At 36.9% G+C, this 26,336-nt stretch overlaps 1 protein-coding gene across 1 annotated transcript in view; it reads right to left on the bottom strand.

Moving 5' to 3' along the window:
• UPF2 (UPF2 regulator of nonsense mediated mRNA decay) overlaps positions 1 to 26,336 on the bottom strand; it is a 68,106-nt gene that overhangs the window by 5,213 nt on the left and 36,557 nt on the right. The window contains 11 exon segments of the mRNA XM_055807247.1: positions 3,780 to 3,900; positions 7,625 to 7,766; positions 13,133 to 13,300; positions 14,118 to 14,216; positions 15,153 to 15,257; positions 17,066 to 17,155; positions 17,157 to 17,206; positions 20,633 to 20,816; positions 22,626 to 22,901; positions 23,512 to 23,715; positions 24,248 to 24,433. Of these exon segments, the coding sequence (XP_055663222.1) occupies positions 3,780 to 3,900; positions 7,625 to 7,766; positions 13,133 to 13,300; positions 14,118 to 14,216; positions 15,153 to 15,257; positions 17,066 to 17,155; positions 17,157 to 17,206; positions 20,633 to 20,816; positions 22,626 to 22,901; positions 23,512 to 23,715; positions 24,248 to 24,433 (1,625 nt within the window).

Here is a 26,336-nt window from a genome sequence, read left to right as displayed (position 1 = left end):
GACCTTTCAATTTTATTTTTTTTAAAGAATACAAGAGATCATTGAAAATTACAACTAAAAATTTCGAAACCAGCATGAATAACCAAGAAATACATTTGTTAGTTGAAGACAGTGCCACACCAACACCCAGGAGTCTGTCTCATTTTAGAAAATGACAATGGTAGTCTATGACAATCAGCCAGACTGAGACTAACAGAGAAACTGGATTTAGGCTGCCCAAGACTTCTGGTATGTCAGTAAGAAGTGAATTCAAACCTTCAAAATACAATATTGGTCAATACATCAGCTACATGGCAGGTGATGTATGAAGTGTGTTTGTCCAGTAGCTGAAACAGGAAATTGTGTTAAATTCACACTTTTCCTTATTACCCCATGCTCTGACTTTTCAGCATTAATGCAATACTATTCATTATGAGAAAATTTAGCTAATAAAATCCTAACATTCTGTTACTGCCGTTATGCTTCACTTTTATTTATTAAGTGGGTTAAACAGAAGTAAGAGTCAGATGCAAACAGAAGATGTAAAATTACCAATTAACTTGAATATCGTTTAGTTTATCATAGTGCTGCATCCCAATGAACCTTTAGACACAAACAGGTCCTCTTTCTTTACTATACTTTCAGAACAGCAGTGAGTTTTGAGGTTACTGCTTTTAATAAGGAGAGGTTTAACAAGACAAAAAACCTCCTTGGTAAGGCCCACTTTCTCTATGGTCAAATACTCACTGCAATTCTTGGTAATCAATGTTTTAAAACAGATTTCACAAAATGTGGTTGCTTTCATTTCACTTTATAAGCAAGCCATTTATCAGGTATTCATCCTCTTTAAAGAAAGGAAAAAAATATTTTTGAAGTGAGAGGCCAAAGTCCTCTTTTAATACACAAATGCTACAGAACTGAAGGCAAAAGTGGAAAGTGTTGCCTTCCCAGTTTGCTGAAGCAAATCAAGGAACCCTACTTCCAAAAGAGTCACAGTAAATTATCTTTAAGGCCAGTCAGTCTTGAATGTACGAGTCCCAAAAAGAATCTCCTCCTTGCAGGATTAGCAGGTCTTAAAACCTGAGGCTAAACCAGGCGATTACAAGCAAATAACAATAAACTCCAATTTTTGATCCAGGATTTTGCACATGTTAAATAAGAAGAAATCTGACAAAGTCTGTAAATCTCACTTCATTTAATTCAATATAGAAAAAGTACATACATCACAAAGTAAACACTGTGGAAGATTTCTCTCTTGTTTTTTAACAAAGTGCATGTTATATAGCCACAGCCACTAATTAATTCTTTCATTTACTGTGGGTTTATCACAGGCAAAAGAGGCATCACATCTGTGGGTGATTTTGGTTTTTTTGGGTTTGTTTTGGTTTAGCACCCCACTAGGCCCAAACTGAAATCACAGAAAAATTTAGGTTCCAAGGGCCCTCTGGAGGTCATCTAGTCCAAATCCTGTGCAGACAGCAGGGCTAACTGCAAAGCCAGATCCAGCTGTTCAAGGCCAAAAACATACAAGAGAACAACCAGTGCTGCCCTCATGAATCTCTGAATCATCCATTACGATAGGTCTATTTGGATTTTACTTGCTAAAAGATGTTTGAAACATGGTGCTTAGGACATGTCAGCAGCACAAAAGGATTTGGTGTTTTTACCTTTACATTTCTCTACTCAACAGTACTTAAAATGCAAGAAAGTCCTCATCTCAACTTCAGCTATCAGAACCCATCATATTGTACATTACAGTGGAATCAACAAGGAGATTTATTTGCTCAGATTATCCCTAACCTCAGAAAATTTAAAATAAAAAGTTGCATACCTTAAAGAAAGTAACATACATTATTATTTCCAATAAATTCGAGTTACTATTGTAAGAAAATAATTTATCAGTTTTCCGTATATATGAAGAAACAATGCAACACAGCTCACTCATCACAAGTGATAACAGCATCCCGTAGGAAAGTGAAAACTTCTCTAAACAGATACTAAAATTAATAGCTCAGATCTCTCAGCAAATCGGAAACACTCTGGTGTCCTCTAAGTCCATGGGGTAACTTCTTAACTAAAGCATGACGGGAGTCTGGGCAGAGACTGCAGTCCACCCTTCAAAGTCAGAAGACAATCTTTAATATTCCCTATAAATCAGAAGCTCTAAAAACGTAGGTGACAGACAATCTATACCTGAAGTGGTAAGCCACTGGTGGACCCACAGTCTCTGGTAAGAAAATCTCTGCTTAAATATCTTTCAGTTGGGGTTAAGAAAAGCAAAATTCCCTTACTACAGGCTAAGATGGCTCAACTGATGCATGACCACAAGCCTGAGCACTGCATGACACAACAAATAAAATATGCCTGCTAAAACAAATTTCCTGGTCCCTGCTCTAAGGAGCTTACAGATTAAAAGGAACAAAGAGTAAATTACATAATATAAAACTACATCAGAATTGTAAGCACACGGCACAGCTATTTGAACAAGCAAACACTACTTAAACTGTTTGCTGGACAATGTCTGACCTAGTTTACAGCGAAGTCCTAAACTGTATTTTCCCTAAAACATTTGAAAAAAAAAAGCTTTCAAAAGAACTCATTTAAAAAAATCCTGCAAATATTGCACCTGCAGGTCTGGCTGCTGTTTTTAAAGAACTGCAGTGTGCTCCCCATACAGGTTGCAAGGCATTTGGGAAAGATGACCCAAAGAAGAGAAGGCTGCACAGTTATTTATGAAACACCTGCCGATATGGCAATTCAGTGTAACTGAATAGTTTCTATTCCTGTGACAGTATTAGGCCACAGTGCTATGAAAAAGCTAAAAGGACAGCACTGATCATTTTATTGAGTTATATTTGGTTAATTTTAAAAAAATATTATTTTAAACTGCAGCCTGTTTTCAAAAAACAGAGGGATTGTTTTGTTCAAGCAGTATCTGTATAGGGTCTCATTAGAGTGAGTGATCATCAGAGTTATTTTGTAACTATAAAAAAGTACCAGAAAGAATTTGGTAATGGTACTGTAACAGAGGTTTAGTATATTACGTTAACTTATTGGTAGTTTACAAAGACAGACCCATTAGTAGGTAAACTCTCCCTTCCCAGTTGTTGCTCCTATGTATCCACGGCCAAAATTAACTTGCAAAGAAAACAGAAACATGAAAGCAGTCTGTGTTTCACCTGAAACTGTCTATTCAAATTTGTGCTGCAGGGTTAATTTAATAGTTTATTTGCAAGCTTAATTTGAGTGAGAAAGGACACACTGAGATACATTAAAGTCTCAGAATTACTATTAGGCAATCTGGAATGATTCTTTTCATGTTAATACTGGTTTTGGTATGCTCTCACACACCATATATCAATGGTTCTCCTTCTCCTTCCCCACCTTTACTATATTTACTTTCCATTCATGGCTTCAAATACAGAGGTATAGCTCTCAAATTCACATTCACCAAACTGAAAAAGCACAATGAGAATTTCTCTAGACATTCAATAATATCCTCTCCCCTCTCACTGAGAAAGCAGACTTGCATCCTTTCCTCTATAAAAAAGAGGCTCAGATTCTCCCAGTCATTTCACAACTGAAAAATAATCCTCTGGCTTCCAAACCTGTGTCAAGGAGGTGTTAATAGACACCGTGTTAGAAGCACAAAACACTGCTCAGTATTTTAACTGAGTGCTTTAGAATGGAAACTACTAACAAATGCACTTGCAAGTACACAGATCATTATCTATTTCAATTATGAAGGTAATTACTTGCCTAGAACCGGAATTACCACATTTAAAAGAAGATTGTCCTACCTCCCACCAGTTTTAAAGATTAGATCTGCGTTAGGTGCTCCCTTCGGATGCTGGTAACGAGGCCGCCGTTCACGATTAGTATTTGCTGGAGCTGGACGCTGTGCCAGAGACTGCAGCATCTCTGTAATTTTACACAGAAGAAAGTTAAACACATTTTCTATGCATCATTTTAAAGAGGAATTTACACAAGGATATTTCACCACCATGTAGTAAAAAAGACATCTTATTTACAATTGGCAATACTTCAGGGTTAACACTCAATTTGTTCCACAACAGCTAATTTTAAAAAGTTACTAAATTGCATAGAGAGCTTCGACAAATCCAAGCTACCCCGTAATAAGAATTTGCATTTCCAGATGTTCTTACAGAAGCAACTGCCAGCAATGCTTTCCATCATAGGTGCTCACAAAAAAGGCCTGTGACCTTTTCTTTGTAAACTTATCAGCCACCACTTCTTTTATCAGTGATCAGGGACAAAGCTTCACAACCATATGAGAAGCCACAACATGAAACTACCCTGAAATAGTAACAACCAGACAATGCTACTGCCAATTAAAGACTCAGCAAGAAACCTGTCCTAAAATTAGGCACTGAGAAGTCTAAGCTGGCCATAATAGGATCCTTTTACAGAGAAGACAGGAACCTGAAGAGGGTGACTCAGCTGACCTACATTACACCAGCTGTCCCATGGATGGAGTTTTTCACTTTATGATCAGTGAGAAAAAAATAGGTGAGTGTAGAAAGAAGCCTACACCACCCTGTTTAGACCTGGACATCTAAATTTTAGGCAGTTTAGGCTAGGTAAGTATTGTACTTTGGCATTTGCTAAAAATTTCTAAAATGTCATTTTTTTAATGATACAAAATTGCTCTTTACCAGGCTAAGTTACTGGTTAAGTATCAAATATAATTATGAATACATCATAGGAACCTCCACATAAGCTCTGCCCATATGTTAGTGCATCTAATGGAAAGTATTTCTGACAGTCCACCTGTGCAAGAATCTGCATTACTCAGCAAACAGACAGATGGAATAAATGAAGGGGAAAATCGAATAAGCTTTTAAACAGGTTATGTTTGAAAGTCTGCTCTGTCTAGTTCTCTAATCTCTGGTAATCTCATTGGAGACACATAGCCATCATCTGCTAGAAACAAACTCCTGCTACTCTCACAATAACTTGCACAGGGCAAAACTAGAGACTTCAACGAGAATCTTTTGCCATTTACAAAATGCACATGAGGCTTTCAGTAAGTTATCCACCCAATCTTTAAGAAACTGGGAAATCATGAATGATTTTAATAGACAATATTGCTGTCAACAGTTAACAAACCATGTATTCACGCTCCACATACTCCCCTACTGACACCTGGAAAAGGCAAAGAAAGCCATTCAACACACTGACAGTCCATTTTTGTAAACATCATGAAATAACATCCTTTAAACCAATTCTGTATGCCGGGAGAGATCTCTGTTGGCAATGACAAGACTCAGGGAGAAAATAAGAAGAGATTATGGTACACTGCCAGCTAGACAGTAGAAGCAAGGAATGAATGAGCAAGTACACACATGCCTGTCTCTTCTGTTTTCCAGTGTAGGTGAAAGAAAATATTGGGGTTTGTGAAAAGTCAGTAACTGAGAAACTGCATAATGGAGAAGGTAACAGAAGGAAGAAATGGCAGGGGAGCACAATGTATTAGCTAGGCTGAAGGCATGTCAACCTACCTTTGGTTTTAGTGAAGAAAAAAGTTATCTACACAGAAAAATACTAGCCTAAATTAGAGACTCACCAGTTCCTAATATTTCTTTAAATGAAAAATGTTATTTTTAAAATTACTAACAAATATTGCTGAAGTATTAAATAATTATCTGATACTACTTTGAAGTACATTAGTGAATTTTAACCTATTAGCTACCTTGTGCAGATTAAAAAAAACCACAAAGTGCAAATGTTAGGACAACTCTGAGGCATTTTTCCAGAAACTGAGACTTCTTCCTCCACTGGCAACTTCAAAGCTTGGAACAGAAATTTAAAACCAACTTTTTCTTTCAATGGGTATGTACCAACTGGTTACAGGCAAGCTGACACTTCAAAAGTAACAATTAAATGCACAATATCTAAATAAAATATAGTTCCAAAGAGAAATGAATATGGCCTGTTTAACCTGATTAAAAGGTCCCTTTTAGTTTGGTTTTACTGTGTATATTATCCAGGTTAATAAAAAAAATCAATACCCATTTTAAAAATGGACACCAGTTATGGAAAAAGCTCTTTCTTCCACATTGATTTACCCCTGTATTAATGCTTTATACAGGACACCTAGAAAATCTATGAGAAAGTAGAAAACAATTACCAATTACTGGTTATCAATTAGTAGCAGTTGTCTGATTCATTTCTCTTGGACATAATCAATGTGATCCTTTTTTGGATAAAAAGCACAATTGCTCACAATAAAGTCTTAGATTAAACAGACATTTATAAAGATACTAACAAAGTCATATGCCAAGGCATAAACCCCCAAATGACCTGACCAGTAAAAATATCAGAAATATCATTAATGAGGAAAAACCCACAAAAAGCCTGAGAAAAGCACCTAAATGTCTAATTCTAGAGTCTACTGTTTCTCTTCCTTTTTTTTCACAGGTGGGCTATTATAAGAGGGGAGTGTCTCAGAAAATAAGTTGATTAGGTTATTTAATACTAAGAATATACTGTGTTACCATTTCAGAGCTCTGTAGACACTCACTTTGGAAAAAACCTCACTTTTATGAGTACAAGAACTAAACTTGCAATATCAAAGTTCTGAAAGAAGTGTTAGATTCCACTCTGTTTTAGAATTAGAGCTGCTTTGAGTTTCCCATTTCTTGATGAATGATGACCTTTCACTAAATAACCTCAAATGAGATTTCCTGTTAATTAACTACTTATACTGTGATTACCACCAGACTACAACATCTTTACAAAAAAACAGAGCAAGTACTTTGGAGATGTTAAATGGAAACACTAACGCAAGAACTGATTACGATCAACTTTATTGGTCTGGTTTTATCTACTATCTTTGTAAGCCAAGGAAAGTTAAGCCTGAAAAAAGAAAACACCAAACCACAAAACAAACCACCCAACAACCAAACACATCAAATGCATCAGTTTAGGGGCTATCGGATCTGTTGTATTATCTGTTTGCTTCAATCTGTCCAAGTACCAAAATGCCTGCCTTACATACCTCTAAAAAACAAATTAGATCATATAATTTGTACAAAACTTTATTTCTGTTAATATATTCTTATGCTCCATATTTGTAGCACTCTAGAACCCTTAGCAATACGAAGCTGAGGTGACAGTTTTTATTTTTCAGGTGAAGGCTACCTTTTTGTATTTGCAAGTCTTAGCTAGACTGATGAAGATTCTAAATACTATGAATATCTAAAATAACTATTAGTATCTAAAAAGCAGAGTTTAAGTTGCACAGAATCAACTCCTCTTGTATCCAACTCACTTGCCTTGCAGTAATGGAGACAATGCCACAAACAACAGATTAATATTGTGTTATCTTATTTTTAAGGAAAGTCTCAGTTACTCTCTTTCCCAAAATAAATGGAAATGCTGAGATCTGATGCCCACCTGAAAAGTCTCTTCCATGCAAAAGCTGTAAAAACTTCTTCAAGCACAGAGACCAAAGAGTAAAATAATGAATGACAAACTAAAATACAGGTGTTCCATGAAGTATTGCAAACCAATATTCAGAACTTGAACTGCTAGCTAGTTATCACAAACAATATTTTCTCTAGATCCATGAAAGTTCCTCTGAAAATAAAAATAAAAATTAAATACTTGGTGATTTTCATACCCTGGTAGTCCTCTTGTTCTTGCCGTTCATTGATATCCAAAGTGAGCTTTTTCATCCTCATTCTCTCTTCCTGTTCAGCTTGCTGTTGGTTCCAATGATTTGCAGCAAGTTGGGAAGACATTGGTACATTTAGGATCTTAAACTGCAAATGAAAATACATTTGTAAGTGCTCATCACAGAAAAAACCCAACCCCAAAGCAATCCAAAATGCAGAAGGGTTATGGTTATTTCTACGTCATTGTGATGAGATACTTCCTACAGAAGTTTCTACTTCTACTACTAGAAGTATGTTGTTTCTTGGTTTTGTTTGTGGAGTTTTTTTAAACTCTTATTTCACATAAGGAACCATGAGAAAATACAAGACACTCGGATCTCCTAAAGGCACTGAGAACATAAAAAATGCTGACGTGCCGCTAAGGCAAAAGACTATACACACAGTATTTAAGGGGAACAAAACTGATCCACTTTCTCCAGAAACACATAGCTGTATGCTTTATTTCTCATTTTCATACAAGCCAATGCCCTCACAGTGAATGACACTAGTCTTGAGATAAAAGCACCATGGCTGGCTCAGAAAGCTGCATCTCCCTCCAACAGTCTCTATTTTCTAAAGAGATGAAGCCCCTGAGCAGAATGTCTACTATCACTTGTGATAACAGAGAAGAAAGGTTCCAAGCATTTCAGATATCCTCTGGTATTCATTCCTTGGCTGGTACTTTTCCTTTTAGGGATGACTCGAGCTCCACAGGGCTTCTTACTAGTCTGGAGACAACTGTGGTGCCAAATTTAGTCTTTTCCTCCTCCCCCACATGCAAACACTCACACTACACATTCAACCGATTATCTGATTTGCTATAAGCTATGGTAAAGGTAAGCTTAGTACCACTCCTATGGAAGTACCCTCTCTCTGAAAAATACAGCTGAGCTTTTCAGAGAGGCATAGAGAAGATGCTTTCTTTTTCCCTAGCCTCAGATAATCCAAGTTTTTATTTCCACAGAAGCTCCAGAACAGAAAAGTGATTCTTAATCTTAACTGCAACTGAAATAATAGTTTTCAGAAACGTCTTAATGCTAAAGTTTGTGAACATATTTAGAAAAATTTCACTTCCTCCTTCAACTGCATGTGTATTAGAAAGAAATATTTTCGTGCTATATGTAGGGTAATGCATTTAAGGATAATCACTCTCAATATTCCACAAACTGGTACTAGTCTGAATCCTGCTGCTTGTTCTTGTAATCTATTTCCACAGAAACAGAAGCAGAGCAAACTTCTAAGTGTTCTTTTCTGCTACGCTGTCAAAAGCTAGAGACAGAAAGATACATTATCAAAACCTCTGTTGGAAGGTATATAGTAAAAGCAAAATCCTCACTATGTATGGTTAGTATTTAATGCAATCATTACTAGAGAAATCTCAAGGTATCTATTAGATAGTTAGTGCCCCACTAGCAGCAGATGAATAATGAGTGTGAGAAGACACCAAGTACTCAGATGCAGCATTTGAAAATAAACTGCGTTTGAAACAGTTAAGACAGACCCTTGCAAAGACTTGACAAAAACCTGGGTACAGTGAAACCCTATAAACTACATTTATTTAGATGAGACAGATCAGGCAGAAGATTTTTTTTTTTAGGGGCCAGGGGAGGGTAATAGCATATTATACTAGAAATTAATACAAGGTTGTTATTAAGGTGTGCAGGGAAGAACAAAACTGAAAATTCTTCAAATTCCAACAGAAAACAGTACTTATTACTGAGAATACTATGCACGTTCCCAGATACTGTCAAATACTTTACACAAACTACATAAATATCTAACCCATTATAAGCATTTCATGATAAAAATAATTCCTTAGCTTCACCACTAAGCTCCTCATCCATTTTAATATGTCCTTTATGTTTTATCAGTACTATGGATTTATCAGCTTAATGGGACTGGTAAGTGTTTTCAGACAGAATGCTTCAAGTATAAAAAAGAGAACTAAGGGTGCATATTAAAGAAAGGAAAAACAACAGACTGGTAATTAACAAAGTATCACTGAGTCACTGTCCCAAGGCATTCAGACAGTTCCCATCCCAAATCAAACTACTGATGACAATTGCTAAAGGATATGATGATTAGTGAGCAAACAAAATATTTTTGATTTGCAAATAATGAAGAGGTATATTAAAAACCTCTTACAAAATCTGTGCGATGAGGACTGAACATAAGGACTTCACTTTGAAGATGGCAATCTGAAGAAGAAAAATTATCATTCAGAAGACTAGGTTACAGATTTCATAAAAACATTACTGAGATAAAGAACTTCACGTAGGAGAAGGTAATGGATATTGCCACTCTTTTACAGAAATCTTTCAAACAAAAGGATATCTTTTGTCTTAGGTGTTAACCAAGTTTCTGGACATTACGTGACTTGCTTTTTACTGTCTAAATCTCACCTTAGCTCACACCTACCTGGCACAAAACTTCTTGGACAGTTTCAAAAACATCTAATGGTATTAGACAGACCTCAGCTCCGATCCTTTATGATAGCAATATTTCTTTATTTCCCCTTGTCCTCTCATGGCTTGCAGATAAATCATGATGCCACTGTCTCATTTCCAGTAACAATGTTCAGTTCTCTGCTATTGGTTTTCTAAGTTTTGTTATACAACTTCCTTGCTCAGTTGACAGCTGAAAAACCCACCCATCTACTGCAAGACACTGGTCTACCCAATATCCTTGCTATTGCATGTTTTAGTAAATCACAGTGTGACAAAGGATAAAAATATTGTGTCCTTGTCACTATCAGCCCGTAATGACTATTAATTTGGGTTGTATGCTGCTTTCAGTTGTTCTTGTGTTGCTTGAAAAAACTAGCTGTCAATGCCCCACCAAAATCTGGCTGAACACTGGCACATGAGCTGAGTACTTAGTGACTGGACCTCAACTACCAAATATTAGCCTCCAGAAGGAAGCACAGCACATACCATTTTCATCAGCAAGTACTCTCTTACTGTGTGAATTTCTAGTTTCAGCAGCACTGTTGACAAAGCACACAGAGACCAAACCAACTGCTAAGATAGCAAGTGATTAGGTTGATGTCGTAGTGAAGCAGTGATGCTTATCATTCCAGTGGCAGTGCAGATGAGAAGCTACTCACAGCCTTCCAAGGTTGTCTGCAAACTCCTTTTGACTGTTTTTAAAAAGCTGAAAGTTTACAGCTATAACTTAACACTAAAGCAGGCATCCATCACTTCAAAACTCTGCACATTCTGTTCATGCAGATTTAAAATAAAGTTCCGTAAGAAGGAATAATTATTTTCTTTTCAACTCCACCTCTTCTTCTTTCCTGCTTATTTTTCTGTTAAAACTGACTGCTAAGACTTATTTTTCTGAATACAGAACTATAGACAAAGAAGGCTTTCACTGACTCAAGAACTGCAGTAGTCTACAAAGCAACTGTTTTCTACATTTCTAGAAACACTGAGAGGAGTTTTGGCAGGAAGAGCCTACTCCCAAAACCAAATACTGGGGGAGGAGCAGGGAAAACTCCTGAACAAGTCCTGCTTTCTTCTTAAGCCACACGTTGGCAATATTTTCCCCTCACAGAGTACGAAGATCTTAAAATTCTTGGTAACTACAGATACTCCCAGTAAATTATCCTGAAAGAGCTAAACACCCTTTTTTTTTTTTTAATAGACTTCTCTTAAATCCCTCCTCAGCCCGATGACAACAGTTAAAACGCCCCACTCAAAATCTCTGTAGAACTTTCAGTCTGGTTTGGGCTGGGGTAGAGTTAATTTTCTTCATAGGAGCTGGCATGTGGTTGTGTTTCACATTTGTGTTGGAAACCGCGCTGATAACACAGTGGTGTTTTCCTTATTGCTGGGCAGCGCTTACACAGCATCAAGGCCTTTTCTGCTCCTCATCCCACCCCACCAGCAAGTCGGCTGCGGGGCACAAGGACTTGGGAGGGGACACAGCCAGGACAGCTGGCCCCAACGGACCAAAGGGATATTCCATACCATATGACATCATGCTCAGCATATAAAGCTGGAGGAAGAATTAGAAAGGGGAAGACATTCGGAGTGATGGCGCTTGTCTTCCCCAGTAACCATCACATGTGGTGAAGCCCTGCTTTCCTGGAGATGGCTGAACACCTGTCTGCCCATGGGAAGTGGTGAATGAATTCCTTGCTTTGCTTAAAGACGTGGCTTTTGCTGACTTTACCTCAACCCGCAAGCTTTCTCACTTCTACTCTTCTGATTCTCCCCCCATCGCACTGTGAAGGGAGTGAGCGAGCAGCCGTGAAGGGCTTAGTTGTCAGCTGGGGTTAAACCACAGCAAATTGATATACCACACTCAAGTTCCAGGAAAACAGAATAACCAAAGAAACATAGCAAGGAAATCAGTTAATCACCACTACTAAGTGCAAGCACGTATGTGCCCACTCAAATAGGTATCGCCACTTCCACTTTGAAAGCAGTTAGCACAGCGCACACTCAGTAGTTGAAGTGTTTTATAAGAGGCATCACTTTCTACATTAATTTTTGAAATGTCTTTCATATGAAAGAAAAGAAAGACTCTACTTTGGGTTTATATACCTCAACTGTTACACTACTGTCACAATTCAGTTAACAAATGTCCAGAGTAATTACAGGGATCTAAACACTTAAATGGTACAGATGCATGGAATGAAACAGTGCCTTGGGTTTCCTTTCCATATAAACGCGTTCATTTTCACCATCAATTTACACAACAAAAATGAAAAGGTTCTTTCGAAGACTTAAACCATGATGAGAAATGCATGTGGAACATGTCAGGTATTTATTTGTATACTATGCATTTGCTGACCTAAGAAAATTCAAACATACTGAAGAAACGAGCCAAGACAGATATATAGCTTGGCTGCATGAAGCAAGGCATTTGTTTGGTTTATCTACATTATTTCCATTTAAGTTTCTCCAACAGATTCACTCAGTGTGTTCTGGAATAGTCCCCTATAAATGTCTTCAGAGATAATGACTTTTTTGGCAAGGTGAACAAATTCAGCCAAATGGGAGTTACTCAGGAAATGGAATTTAGCAAATGACATATATCTCGACTTGAAGCCGAAAGTGTTTTCAGAAGAATCTGTAGAATCTTAAGATTCTGGAATATTCCTTTTTATTTTTTGCTACTCCTTTCAACATTCAGTGGCAGTCCATCAATCGCATCCATTCATCTTCCACAACTGTACTTCAAATACATTTAAGACATACTACTGTCCTACTGGTGTAATCACCAAATGTAACTAGCAATGGTATAATTTAACCACAGAGTTTTTCCACGTGATTTCTATTAACAGCCAAGAACTCCAAGAAACTACATATGGTATTTTCTGTTTAGCAAAAGTAAGTTATCTGTACCCCATTCTGAGAAAAGGGTGAGGAATGAAAACACCTGTGTGACTCAAAAGTCACAGTGTGACTTTAAGTGAAAGGATTTTAGTTATTTAAACAATATCTCGGCCTTATGTAAACTCCTACCTGCTGTTTGTTGCCTTTTCTTGTTAACATGACAAATGGCATTGTGTCTCCAGACTCTGACTCTCCTTCCCCACCACCAAGCGGAGGACCCTTCTTCAGTTGACTTTTGAGATGTAGAGGAATAGCAACATCCAACTGATGTACTTTAACAGATTCACCACTCCGTTGCTATAAAAAAAAAAAGTGGTAAATTATATAAATGACCAGATACTAAAAATGTCAGTTAAGTCTGGCAACATGCATATTTTCATGACTGAGAAAAGGTTTAATCTCCCAGGAAAATGGAACAACATAGAAATAAATGTATTAGGCTTTATTACATTTCCTTTTAGTTTCCTTGCTTGTGAAGAAGACAGTTAAAGGGACAGAGTACTTCAAATTTTAAAGTTATTCTGAATAACAACCTTCTAAAGAAAGAAATCTAGAGACTTGATTAGACAGACTTGAGAAAGGATATTCTACATTCAAGATTTCTTGTAGCCTCTTAGTAATGTATTCCTCATACAGGGTTTGCTATACTCAACACTATTGATTAGATGTGACTGGAACAAAAAAAAAAGAACTTAAAGGTTATGTAAACATAAATGCAGCTACATTTTAAACATATTAAAACCTAGGCATGGATGCTTTAGGATCAAGTCAGAAGCATCGTATAGTATCTGATGTAGCTGTTATATATGTCAGCATGTCATATATTCACTAGGCAAACAACACAACATCTATTTTACTAAAAGCTACTTATCCAAATGTGTCAACTACAGAGAAGAGGCCACAGTTAAGAAAAAAAAAAATCATGTTCTTTACTATAGGAAGCTAAGCATTTCAATAGCTTATTTTAAAAAATAATAATTAATATTTATATATATATTTATAGTATATAGAATTATATTTAGAAGTTTAATTTAAAAATTTTTAAAATTAAAACAATCGAATATAGTTAGCTGTACAGCAAATTATATTAATTCAAGAAAATAAATATCTATACCTGAAGATTTTCCAGCATCATTTTATCCAATGCCTGAATGAAGTCCTCATCTTCTGCACAAGGGACATGCTTAAGTCCTCCTCCTTTAATCATTACTTCCTATTGCAGTGGGAATAAACATTCTACTACGTTAGTTTCAGAAATACAAATATGCAGTCTAGAAATAAGTGGAACAATATCCTTATTGCTTATTATATATCATACATAATCAAAAGCTTTAAACAATTGGATTGTTAAAGAAAAAAAGCTTTCAGCCTGAATTATTTTCTTGAAGAAATATTTCCTGACCCTTATTGCATCAATTATTATGAAGGCTGGCCAGTCATAACATTCTGACATACTAGTGTATGTGCACAGATATGTATGTACACATTCTAGATACAGCAAAAATACAAAGAAAAGTCTCTATCCTTACCACACCTAATTTAACTAATTTTTCCAGTAAGTCCATAAAGTTAGATGGTCTTTTCAAGACAACTACTACTCTTCAGTATTTGGAAAGCATAACATTGTTTCTAGAACAATGTGTTAGGGTACTGGTAATGTTCATTACTTTCCTTACTATGTAACTGCAGTTCAGGCTCAACCGGATGGGTTCTTTTGCTACAGGTGTTACAATCTACCAATCCCAAATTTGTATTTTAGCAATTCTGCACTTTGTAGTTTGTCTCCTTTTTAGTTTTGAAATCTAGTGGAGCGTAACTACTTTACCTTGTTGTATAATACCACTTTGCTACCATTGCTAGATTGCAAAACTATCATTTATGCAATCTTTTCCAGACTAGCTACCACCTGTGAAAGCGCACAGTCCTGTGAAAACATGTTGTAGTAAAGTTGACAGCGTCAATATTTTCAGAAGGTAATCATGAAAGTTTGCAAATATAAAAATAACTCTAAAATGTATTTGAAAGAATAGCAAGGAGTGTTCTTGCCGTATTTTCCCAGACATGTTAGGAGCAGCATGGGAAAAAACATTCAGTAAAGAAAACCAAAGATGCAAAATTCCATTCACTTATCTTAAGCTACAATACATACTGTATTCTCCTCATCAGTTTCATTTTCCTTATTGGAGTCTGTAAGATAATCTGTGTTTTCTTCCTCCTCTTCTTCACCTTCTTCTTCCTCATTGTCAGAGCCCTCCTGAAATATTCAATGAATAACTTCTGACTATTTTAAAACAAAAAAGGCCACTTGCATCTGATTCTTCATTCACCTTTTCTGTACCTTTCCTACCCGCTCCCCAGCCAAACCTGTTTAGTTCAGTTCAGCCTCAGTAAATGTGTTATGTTTTGCATTTAATGTTTCGGTCTGGACTCACTCAGCTTTATCTGACATTTCCACACAAACATACAGCAGAAAACTGGGAGCAATGGCTGATACACGAGATGGTTGTGCTGCCACTCAGAGAGAACTCGACAAACTGGAGGAATGGACTGGCAGGAACTCATGAAGTTCAATGAAGGGAAATGCAAAGTCCAGCATCTGAGGAGCAAGAACCCTGTTCCACCAGTACAGGCTGGAAAGCAGCTCTGCAGAGAAGGACCCTGGGGTCCCGGAGGACACCAAACTGACCAAGAACCAGCAATGCACCCTTGCAGCAAAGGCAGCTGACAGCATCCTGGGCTGCATTAGGGAAAACATGTTCTTGACATGTCAAACGAGGCGGCCCTTCCTGCCTGCTCAGCACTGGCAAGACACATCTGAAGTGCTGTGCCCAGCTCTGGGTTCCCCAATACACAACAGATATGGACACATGGAGTGAATGCAGCAATAGGCTGTAAAGATGATTAAGGGACTGGAGCACCTGTCATAGGAGGAAAGGCTGAGACAGGTGGTGGTGTTTAGCCTGGGGAGGAGAAGGCTCTGAGTGGGGTGAGATCTTCTCAATGTGTGTAATACCTCAAGGGAGGGAACAAAGAAGAGGGAGCTGGACTTTTCTCAGTGGTGCCCTGTGACAGACCCAGAAGCAGTTGGGCCCCGACTCAGACACAAGTTGAAAATTTCCATTTAGATGTAAGAAAACCAGCCTTCTTTACTGTGACGGTGCCTAAACACTGGACCAGATTACCCAGAAAAGTTGTACAGCCTCCATTCTTGGAGATACTAGAAACTTGATTGGACACTGCCTCAGGCAACCTGCTGTAGGTGACCCTGCTTTGAGCAAAGGGAGGCTGGACAAGAAGATCTCCAGCGGTCCTTTCCCCACCCCACAACCACTTCTGATTCTAACGATACTATTAATTTGTGGTAAAAGGCACAAACCCAGCCAAACTTCAGGAACTTTAACACTGAGAAGCATGGATTGGAAGAAAGCTTACTAGTAGACCAACAAACCCAAGCATAAGGAGAAAAAGTATTTCCTGTTACCTTGATGAACTCATTTTCTCGTAACACTACCACTACCACGTAAACTGCTGTGTCATAGTGACAAGTTAGAATTTCTATGTACACATCTTTTTTATTGGCTCCACCATTTCTGATTCAAAATATGATTGGCAGAGTAAACAAGGAAGGTTGTTATGCTCCATAACTCTTATTTATTCACATTATACAGGCATACTCTGAACACCTGTTATTTTTCCTACACAACTGCTCAGACATCTAGTCAATGCTTTTGCTTCTACAACAGATAAAGATAATTATCTGAAAGTGTTTTCATGCCAAAAAGTAAAGGCATCTTTTTGTTGAGAAGCAGCACATACCCTGAACAAAGTTATCAGGTTCACATTGCTGCCATAAATTCTCTAGAATAAGCCTCAGACACTGTATTCAGTTTTCCATATATACAAAACTGGGATGGAAATAGCCTCAGAGTACTGAATGAGTTGTGCACACCCCACATTTCACCTGCTAACTCCATGAGATAGAAGGGCTTCAGAAAATAATGAGTAATCAAAATACCGATTACTCATTCTTTTTATGCAAGGCAAGTAAATTATTAAGTTCACCTCTTCTTCTGGCTCATTTACTTCACTTTCATTTCCAGATTGTTCCTCTGTCTCTGCTCCACCTTCTTCCTCCTCTTCATCTTCTTCCAGGGTTCTCTCCTTCTGTAATGGAATCTTTGGAATCTTTGTCATTTACAATTCCTGAAATGTGGAAAAAGAGAAAGAAGTAGAAACACATATAACCGCTCAAGTTATATGTGGAAGATCACTGCAAAAGTCCATTGTTACTGAACATTAAAACTTCCAATGGGTTGTAATACTTGACTTTTGAATGAAACATTTTCTATATAGCTACCTTACTCACAAAGGGTAATAATTTCCCTGCCAGAAAAGGAGGAAAACGTTATGAAGAATGTTTAAAGTCTCCCATAAAACAGAATCAAGATGCTGCACTGTGCAAACTGCTTCAAAATATCCACAAACTAAATGTGCAACCTTACTGAAACATAAGCACTGTTATAGATGCTCTACAAAGCCAGCAGAACCACAGAACACATCAAGACCCTGCAGTCTTAGTTACAGTACTTCACCACTACTGCCAATTTACAGGTTTCGAAACAACTATATTCTCAGACTGTAATAAAACTTTCTGACACTCTTTTCATGCTCTGAGGCTGCACTTGAACCTACGAGGATGTATATATATAAAGTCTTTAAGAAACCAGTCTCTTCCAAAAGTATTATCTAGTATGCTCACCCTACTTGCAGACAGGGACTGATAGTTCTTTCACTGTTTTACTTCATCTTCTAGTTTTCCTTACCTGTCCTGCTTGCTGTCTCTCAAGACGTTTTGGTTTACTCTGTGTGCACATTACCAAATGTAGCTCCCTAAACCTCTGCTTTCTTTTAATAAGGTATCCTTCAGTGTAATACCCTTATCTATACCATTCCCACAGCAGTGAACAGTAAGTTTTAGCTTCTTTCAGTGTCCAACTTAGTCTTAGAAATAGACTTCAATCAGAATCGTTTTCAGAGAAAGTATTAAGAATTGAGCATGGTTCTGATTCGGGGGGGGGGGGGGGGGGGGGGGAATCAATCTGTTTTTCAAGAACGGTCACTGCAAAAAATTAGTCATCCAATGCAAAACAGAACAAGCTTCCAGCACATACACTGTTGTTCTCATACATTCTTTTAATTTGGTTTCATTGATTTACAAAGCCACTTAAGCCTCCAGAGGATCATGGTTTGAGCTAGCACAAAGCAACGCTGATACCAGTCTTCTGCAACACAGCAGAACTAAGCAAGCAATTTTTGAAAGATTTTACTAAGGAGTCAATACAAGTCACTATGCAGTTCGTCATTCATGTTTTGACATCATACTGACCACACCTGGGGATGGCCATTAGCGTAAAGTCTTTTGGAGAGCAAATGAACACATCAGTTCTGTATTCATGCCACTCCTCGTTTGTTCTCTCCATATGCAAAGAACAAATGCAGGAGTACACAATTCCCAAGCAGAAGTCTAGATTCTGAGGGCATATCTCATTGGTTTTTTGTTGGTTTTTTTTTTATTTCTCTTCCAGCTGTCTTTAAGAGATCCAATATGCAGACACACACAGCCAGATCTCTGACAAAAATTTGACTAACATCACAAAGATCAGCTTTAGAAGGAGGTGAATTTTCAGAGCAATGCTCAAATTAAACAAAACTCAGAAATAAAATTAATAGTATATACGGTTTTATGGTAGTTACTGAGGATTTCAGTTCTGTGTAAACACACACATATGCTTCCTCCTTCATATTCCAGACATTTCAAAGCATTCTTCTGCACCGCCCCCCCCCGCCCCCCCCCCCCCCCTTTATTAATACTGGGCTCTTCAAAAGCACGTGCTGCTCCACAATTATGCACAAGTTCCTTTTGAATTGACCCTAATTCTTACTGGTAGAAAACCCACCAGAGCAGCACAGGAACCAACAGTCAGTCCCAAACGCACACTCTGCAGGCAACAAGCCAACCCACTGTTCTGCATAGAATTACACTTAGGACTGACAAAGAGCAAAGCACACCATGGTCTTTTGCACAGTACCTTCTTGGTGTTACTGTCCATGGGGCTGGGAAACCGTGGGGACAAACTGAATCAAGAACTGCAGATTTATTAGAGCTTTTGCTCAAGTATTAAAAACCTCATTTCCTTCAGACGTGCTTGCACCTATCATCATAACCTTTTCAAGGCATTTGTAGGAGAGAAGTGCCAAGTGTCTTTCAAAAGAATATTACATTTTATGTCACTACTTGTAAATTGCTTCTTGGTTATCATTTGGAAAGCATAAAAGCTGGTATTTAGATCATACCATAAGGAAATTTTTATCTACGTTACTACATAGGTAATTTTAAGGCATGTCAATTAAACAAACAGCATATTAAAAAACAAATTCCACGTAAAACAGAATTTGCAATGTTTTACCTGGCTCTTACACATACTTATCCAACTGGATTAAAGGATTATTCTTAAAAATTCTATTTGTCTAACTAGATGAAGTGCTATTAAGGCTCTAATTAACACTTAAATAGTGTAAAATTTACATATGAAAGCTTTTAATGAACAATCTTGTCTTCAAATAAAAATAGAAGATTAGAAAACAACTCCATTTAATGAGAAATGAGCACAGTACTATTCAATAATTAGTAAGAACTGATTTGTAAAAAGTTCTAAAAGTTAATATGACAATGATAGTTTAAGATACACACCAGTATTTTGTCAACTGAGCTGTACTGCAAACCCAACCTTTTTCTCCAGGAATTACTGATTTTTAACACAGCAAGATTTATAAATACATATTACTGTAATCTTAGCAAGAACTACAAACTAGCATGGAACCTTGCCAAAAGGTAAATATTAAGAAGAAAAAAAAAACCTTTAATAATCTAACCAAAGCTCTAATTCATGAAAAGGAAATCACCCTCTGGCCTCTACTGAAATGTAAAGTCCATTCAAAATTATTCCAAAGGAAGTGTAATGCTCAAGGTACCTGATTGTGTTTTAAAAAGCAAAATCTGTTCCCAGATTTTTTGTAGTCTTAAACTAATGCTTACTTTGACACATTAACTTTGGTGAAATCCAGAACTGGGAAGGAACACAGAGTTGCAAGCAACCAATCTACCAAAATGACCAAGCTGGTTTTCATCAGTGGCTTACCAACCCAACAGGCTGCAGGAACTGAGTGCACAGATACTACTTGCTTTTCGTAGTAGAGCATGCTTTCTAAAGTTTTCTGATGATATTCAGTTTTCTTCCTCATCATTTGCACCATACTACTGCATATACTAATATAATGTATCTACAAACAGACACACTCTCCCACTCCAAATACTACTATATTAACAGTATTGGTATTGACTTTTTTTAAAAAAAATAATTCATCACTGTAGAGTTATGGAGAGTCTATATGATCTCCATGGTGATGAGAGAAATGCAAAGAAGTTACACAAATATTCCTATCATGAGACTAAAAAGATTGTACCATGCAAATAACAATGTTACCCATCATTACCCACCATACAAAAGACCATTTAAAGAAAGACAGGAATTATCAAAACCAACTCATTTCACTTGTACACTTTCTTACCTAATTTTATTAAGAATTCTCGTTCCAAGTCTTGCACCTGTCTGATAGCTTCTTCCAGAGAATTGCAGAGCTTTATCTTTGGTCTCAGCAGTTCCAGAGTATCACTGATCATATAGTCTATGTCTATAGGAAATGGGTGGTCTTTTGTCCAAACATCCAGACTTTTCTTCCACCAAACATACCGCTAGAACACAAAATATTAAAATAAATTATATGCACAGTGGCATTTATAAACTATACAAGTTATTAATGCTTACCTATATTTGTACAGTAAAAAACGCAAAAGATTTCACATCACTGCTCTCCTATTTCATACAACTGTCAGATATTTTGATATCACTAAACACTGTTTGGTAACACTGGTATCACAAACATTAAGAACATGATCCTTTTATCATAACACTTGCCAGAAGTATGAAGACTGAGCAAAAAGGCACTGAAAAGAAAGCACCTTCTAAGGGTAGATTCTTTCTATGAGAGATGAGCGCTTGACCAGCCAGCTTTCAACTCCTTCTTCTGTATATTTTCAAGAAAAATTAATTCCCCCAAAGGCATATTATGAGGAAAAAGGGGGGGAAACATCACAAAATTTTTAAGACTGCAGCTAGCATGAAGTGACTGATACAGTTTGCTTCATAATAAAATTAGCACATACCCTTTAAAATAAAAGTGTAAGAAATAAACGCTGATCCTAAGTGAACCTAACAGTGGAATCCAAGAACAAAGGTGTTGCAAAAATCACATCTGAAAACGACATACAAGCAACAGATTTTTTTATTTAAAAGGTGACACGGTCAAAAGGAACGCTTGTCTGAAACCGTAAGGTGTAACAAAAATACAATGACTTTTTCACTGACAAGTTTATTCTGGGTTTAAAAACAAGACCATGCTGTACTTCAAAACATCATTTTACATCTTGTATACAGATGAAGGATATCCATTCTGGAGGTCTGAAATAAGTCGTTATCACCTATTTTTTTAAAATATCCTTGTTTTAGTACAATTTGAAGAGAGAAGCAGAAAGACAAAGAAATTAAAAGCCAAAGATTTTTAGCATGAACTCCATGGGCTGGAATTCCCCACTTTCTGAGGAACACATTCCAGTGTTTAAACACCCCCATCATGAAATCCTCCCCCCCCCCCCCCCCCCTTACGAAATCCTTCCCCCCCCCATTACATCTATTGAATCAGAACTTTCCTTGCTGCACCTTGTGACCATTACTTCTCATCCTTTCACTGTGCACACCTGAGAAGTTCTGACTCCTCCTCTACAAACACTATTAGCTGAGGACAGCAACTTAATGAGCATTCTCTTCTCCAAGCTGAGTAAACCCAAAATGTGAGCACTGACAGCCTCCTGATCATTTTGGTGAGCCTCCACCGGACCCAGCTTAGTTTGCTGATGTCTCTCCTCTCATCTGCCAGGAAGCCCTGACCTGGAAACAGTGCTCCAGATGTGGTCTCACAAGTGCCAAGAAGGAAAGTGAAAAAAGAAAAAAAATCATTCAAACCTCTGGCTACACCCCTGCCAACACAACACAGTATGCTGTTGGCCTTCATCACCCTAATGGTGAAAAACTTTATGTCATGTTCATACAGTACAGGAGTCCCAGACCTTTTCCTGCAAAGCTGCTGTCTAAGTAGTCAGTACCAAGGCAGTATTGCTGCATGGAGCTATTCCATCCCAAATAGAAGACCTGATACTTACCTTGGCTGGAATTCACAAGGTTTCTGTCAGCCCATTTTCCCATTTGCTGAGATCCCCTGAAGGGGGGGAACCCAAACCCTTCAGTGAATCTACCGCTACCCCCAGTGTCCTGCAACTTTGCTGGAACAGTAACATCTACATATAAATCACTTTAAAATAAAACTGCTATCAGACAGACAGGATTCTAAGAACTATAGTGCTAGAAAACAATGTAAGTAACAGAGTGACTCATGTTCGGCTTGTTAGAGAAATCTACAGAACTACATAGAATTTAGTTTAGCATACCTGAAAATATACAAGGAAGCAATCAAGTTTACGTTTGCTGGATCCTCTGTCAAAATACTGCCCACAGGTATCGAGGATAGTACAAACTAGTCTGATTCTGAAAAGATGCTCTGGAGGATCCAGTGGACTAGGACTACCATCAGGGTTCACACCAAATGATGTGAAAGAATACAGAGTTCGAAATATTACAGCTGATTCCACCATTCGATAATTGTAAAGCTCCCCCAAAAACTTGGCACTGCTGATCCGCCGTTGGTTAAACTTTGGCTGGTTAACCTTTATCAAAAAAGAAAACAAAAAAATCACTTTATCATGCAGACACAACAGAATCTTTGTAAAAGGTTTGTTGTTTGGTGGGGTTTTGGTTTGCTTTTTTTTTTTTAAAGAAAAAAGTAGTATACAAAAATTGATGCATTTGTTATAATTACAGATGGTTACTTCTGGCTACATACACTAACAAAATCAAACATTAAAAAGTAGTTATGAAAGCTGGTCAACTAATAGTTATTATAAAGTTCACATACATTTAGCACACACTCTATCTTGCCCAGAGAATTCTTGTAAATTCACCTATCAAAATATGGACTAGTCTCCAAAGTTAAGGTGCATGAATCTGACTACACTGTGAAAGAACAAATTGTATGCCATTACTACAAGGGGAGCACAGCAACTATCCTAGTAATGTCTGCAGTTTGCTGGGTTTTTTTTTGGGGTGTTGTTTTTTTTTAATTTAAATAAACCCACACAAAGCAAATAACTGAGGTAAAAAAGTCATCAAACAACAACCCAGAATCCAAGGACACCTTTCTTTAAGCAAGATTATTTTACTATTTTCCTTTCAACATAAGTAGATGAATATAGTTTAGTAAGAATGTCAGTTGTTTACCTCCATTCCTAGTCGAATATCCTCTAGTACTCCATCCACAACATGAATTCCAACATCTTCCTGGTATAAGACCAACCCTGCTAAGAGGTTGGCTACACAGTGAATACTATTATATTTCACATTCCAGATGTTGATCATACAGCATATAACATAGTCTTTTACTTCCGCATCCTGCCAAGGCAGCTTGCGCATCTGTCTCAGGACCTAAACCAAATTTTAAGACAAACAACATTTTAGCAGGCAAAGTAACAGGTTACTCACTGTCATCCCCACATCTCTCAGCTGGGATGAAATCTCTGTAGGCACCTGCAAGCAATCTCATTCTCTTTTTCAAGCATCCTCCAGATCTGCAGTAGCTATGGAAAACTCCATACATGTAACCCAACTTCTGTTCTCTAGCTACTAATGAAGCTGTCCAAATCTGTTCTGTAATTTCCTTGCTCTTACAGTCTGTATTTAACTGTAGCCTTTTATCTCTTACTCTGAACACAAGGTACTTAGCACAAAGATTCTCATTTCATTCTATATTTGTGCAGCACTTAACGCTGTGGAGAACACAGGTCCATGAATGGAACTTCTATGCATTCCAATAAAATAAATTAAGCTATCTTAAAATTTTTTTATTCCTACTTGATCTCTCTTGCTTGCAATTAAAAAAATTATAACCCTCCCCAAACCCTGTAGGTACTATATCACTTCCAGTAAAACCTGTATTAAAGATTTCAAAAGGACTTGCCTTCTCTGTGGTGACTTTGGAGAGATCCTTGTAAAGAAGCTTACGAATATATTCCTGCAAAGGAGGACGTTTTTTCTTCACAGTTTTTTCAGCTGGAGGGGGATTACAGTAGTAATATGCATTTTCTACCATTGTAACATAGCGTGCATCAAGATGCATTGCTTGTTTTTTTCTCATCATTTGTTCCTGGAAATAAATGCAAATGTTCAACTAAAGACATTGATATATTACATTTTCAAGTCAAAGGCTTTTACATCTACGTTTGGGACAAAGGAAACATGAAAGATCACAGAAAAGTAAGTTAAAAGCTTGGGTAGAGAGAAGAAAGGACAATGCATGTATGTAGTTCTGGGTTGCTATTTCCAGGATCATTTTTCTTTACAATCCCCATTTTAATAATGGTTCACCTATGGTGAAAAAAGTTTCAGGACAGTATTTAAAGTTTAACTTGAAATCTAATTGTTATGATTTAGATAAATGATTAATAAGATTATTAGCAATTCCATTCAAAACATGATTTTATTTAACTAAAGTAACTGAAATATTGATGTCTTGACACAAGCATAATGAATTATCATAAGAGTGGCAATCTATTTTCTACATCAGTATGCAACTCCAGAAAGTTTATACTGATGGTTTCACATTGCTTTTCAATGGTTTAGGCAATGACATTTTCCTTATTACATGCTCCATTGTTGTTTACCCAAGCAGAATAGGTAGTTTTTCTTGCAGTCGACCACAATGTATGACTTTGGGGAAAAAAAATTAGACAAGTAAAAGGTTACTACATCAACACTAATTACTGTGCTTAACTGTCAGGTTTGTCCTAATTTTCCTCACTGAATACAATCTTCTCTCCATATTTCATCTTGAATATGTACTTTAAGATTTATTTTGTGGGTTTTAAAAGTTTCTTGTATCTAAAAATTCTGTACAAGAACTAAAGTAGCTGTTCTAAGCCGCTGATTTTTACAGTTAAAGATGACAATGAGCTTAATTCCATTATAAAATATTTTTATACACATATGTGTATTTATGTATATATGTGTGTAATTCTGTAAGTTGCACTGCATTTTTATGTACAACATATGATCCCATATATTCTAAATCACTCTAAAGTGGTTCAACAGAAAAAGAAACTGCACCATTTTAGACTATTATTTAATAGAGGTTGGCTAAACAATAATTTACAGCATCAAACAGATAAACAAAACTAAGGTGTAAGTACTGTTCTATCACTATACCCAAATGTTAGTATATACATTCATGCAGTCCAGTAAACTAATGAAAAGGGTTTAAACCTTTTTTGATCATTAGTAAAGAAGTACAATTCTTCATGCGGTGGACTTTCCAATAAGATTGAGTAATTTAAAGTTTCTTTTACAAGACAGTGGTTGTAAATATACTTAAACAGCTCCTTAACCTTGAGTTTCAGCTGCTAATTCAATAAGGAAGAGCAGCTTTGTGTAACATAGTAACTCAACAAATAATGTGATTTTCCTCCTAGACTGCTCTATTCCTAGGAAGACTAATCTGACAACAATGCTAAGGCATTTCATTTTTAACCCTTTCCATGACACAAATGGCCTCCCCTTTGATTCCCTGAGACTGCTCCCTTCCAAATGGGAAATTTCTGTCAATTAGTAGCAAGTTTACCTACAGATGCTTAACAAATGCATACATAAATTGTGGGGAAAAACCACTTATAGTACAAAGTTCCAAAACCTAACAGTGTCATCATATACGTTAATGTCACCTTTGCAAATTTTTCACCTTTTCTAGATGCATCGGGAGAAAATACATCTTTACTGCCTTAATGACATTTATCATGCTTTACTATAAACTGAAAAATGAAGTGGGGCAAAGTAAAGCATACCAGAGAAAATGGCAGAAGGGCTTGCAAATAAAATTAAAAACTCACTAAAACTACATAATTTTTCTGTCCTCCTGTTATAAAAAGTTGTACATTATACTGTAAATAACAGGTTATAATTAAAATGTTTCTTCCCAGATGAGACAATAGGCACTTCCCCACGTCTCAAAATCACTGTAATTCATAATCTTTTTGAGCAATCCCAAGTATGTATTC

The sequence above is a fragment of the Falco peregrinus genome, chromosome 6, assembly GCF_023634155.1.
Source record: "Falco peregrinus isolate bFalPer1 chromosome 6, bFalPer1.pri, whole genome shotgun sequence".
Taxonomy (NCBI): Eukaryota; Metazoa; Chordata; class Aves; order Falconiformes; family Falconidae; genus Falco; species Falco peregrinus.
Note: the sequence above shows the minus strand (reverse complement) of the source record. Positions and strands in the feature narration are given on the sequence as shown.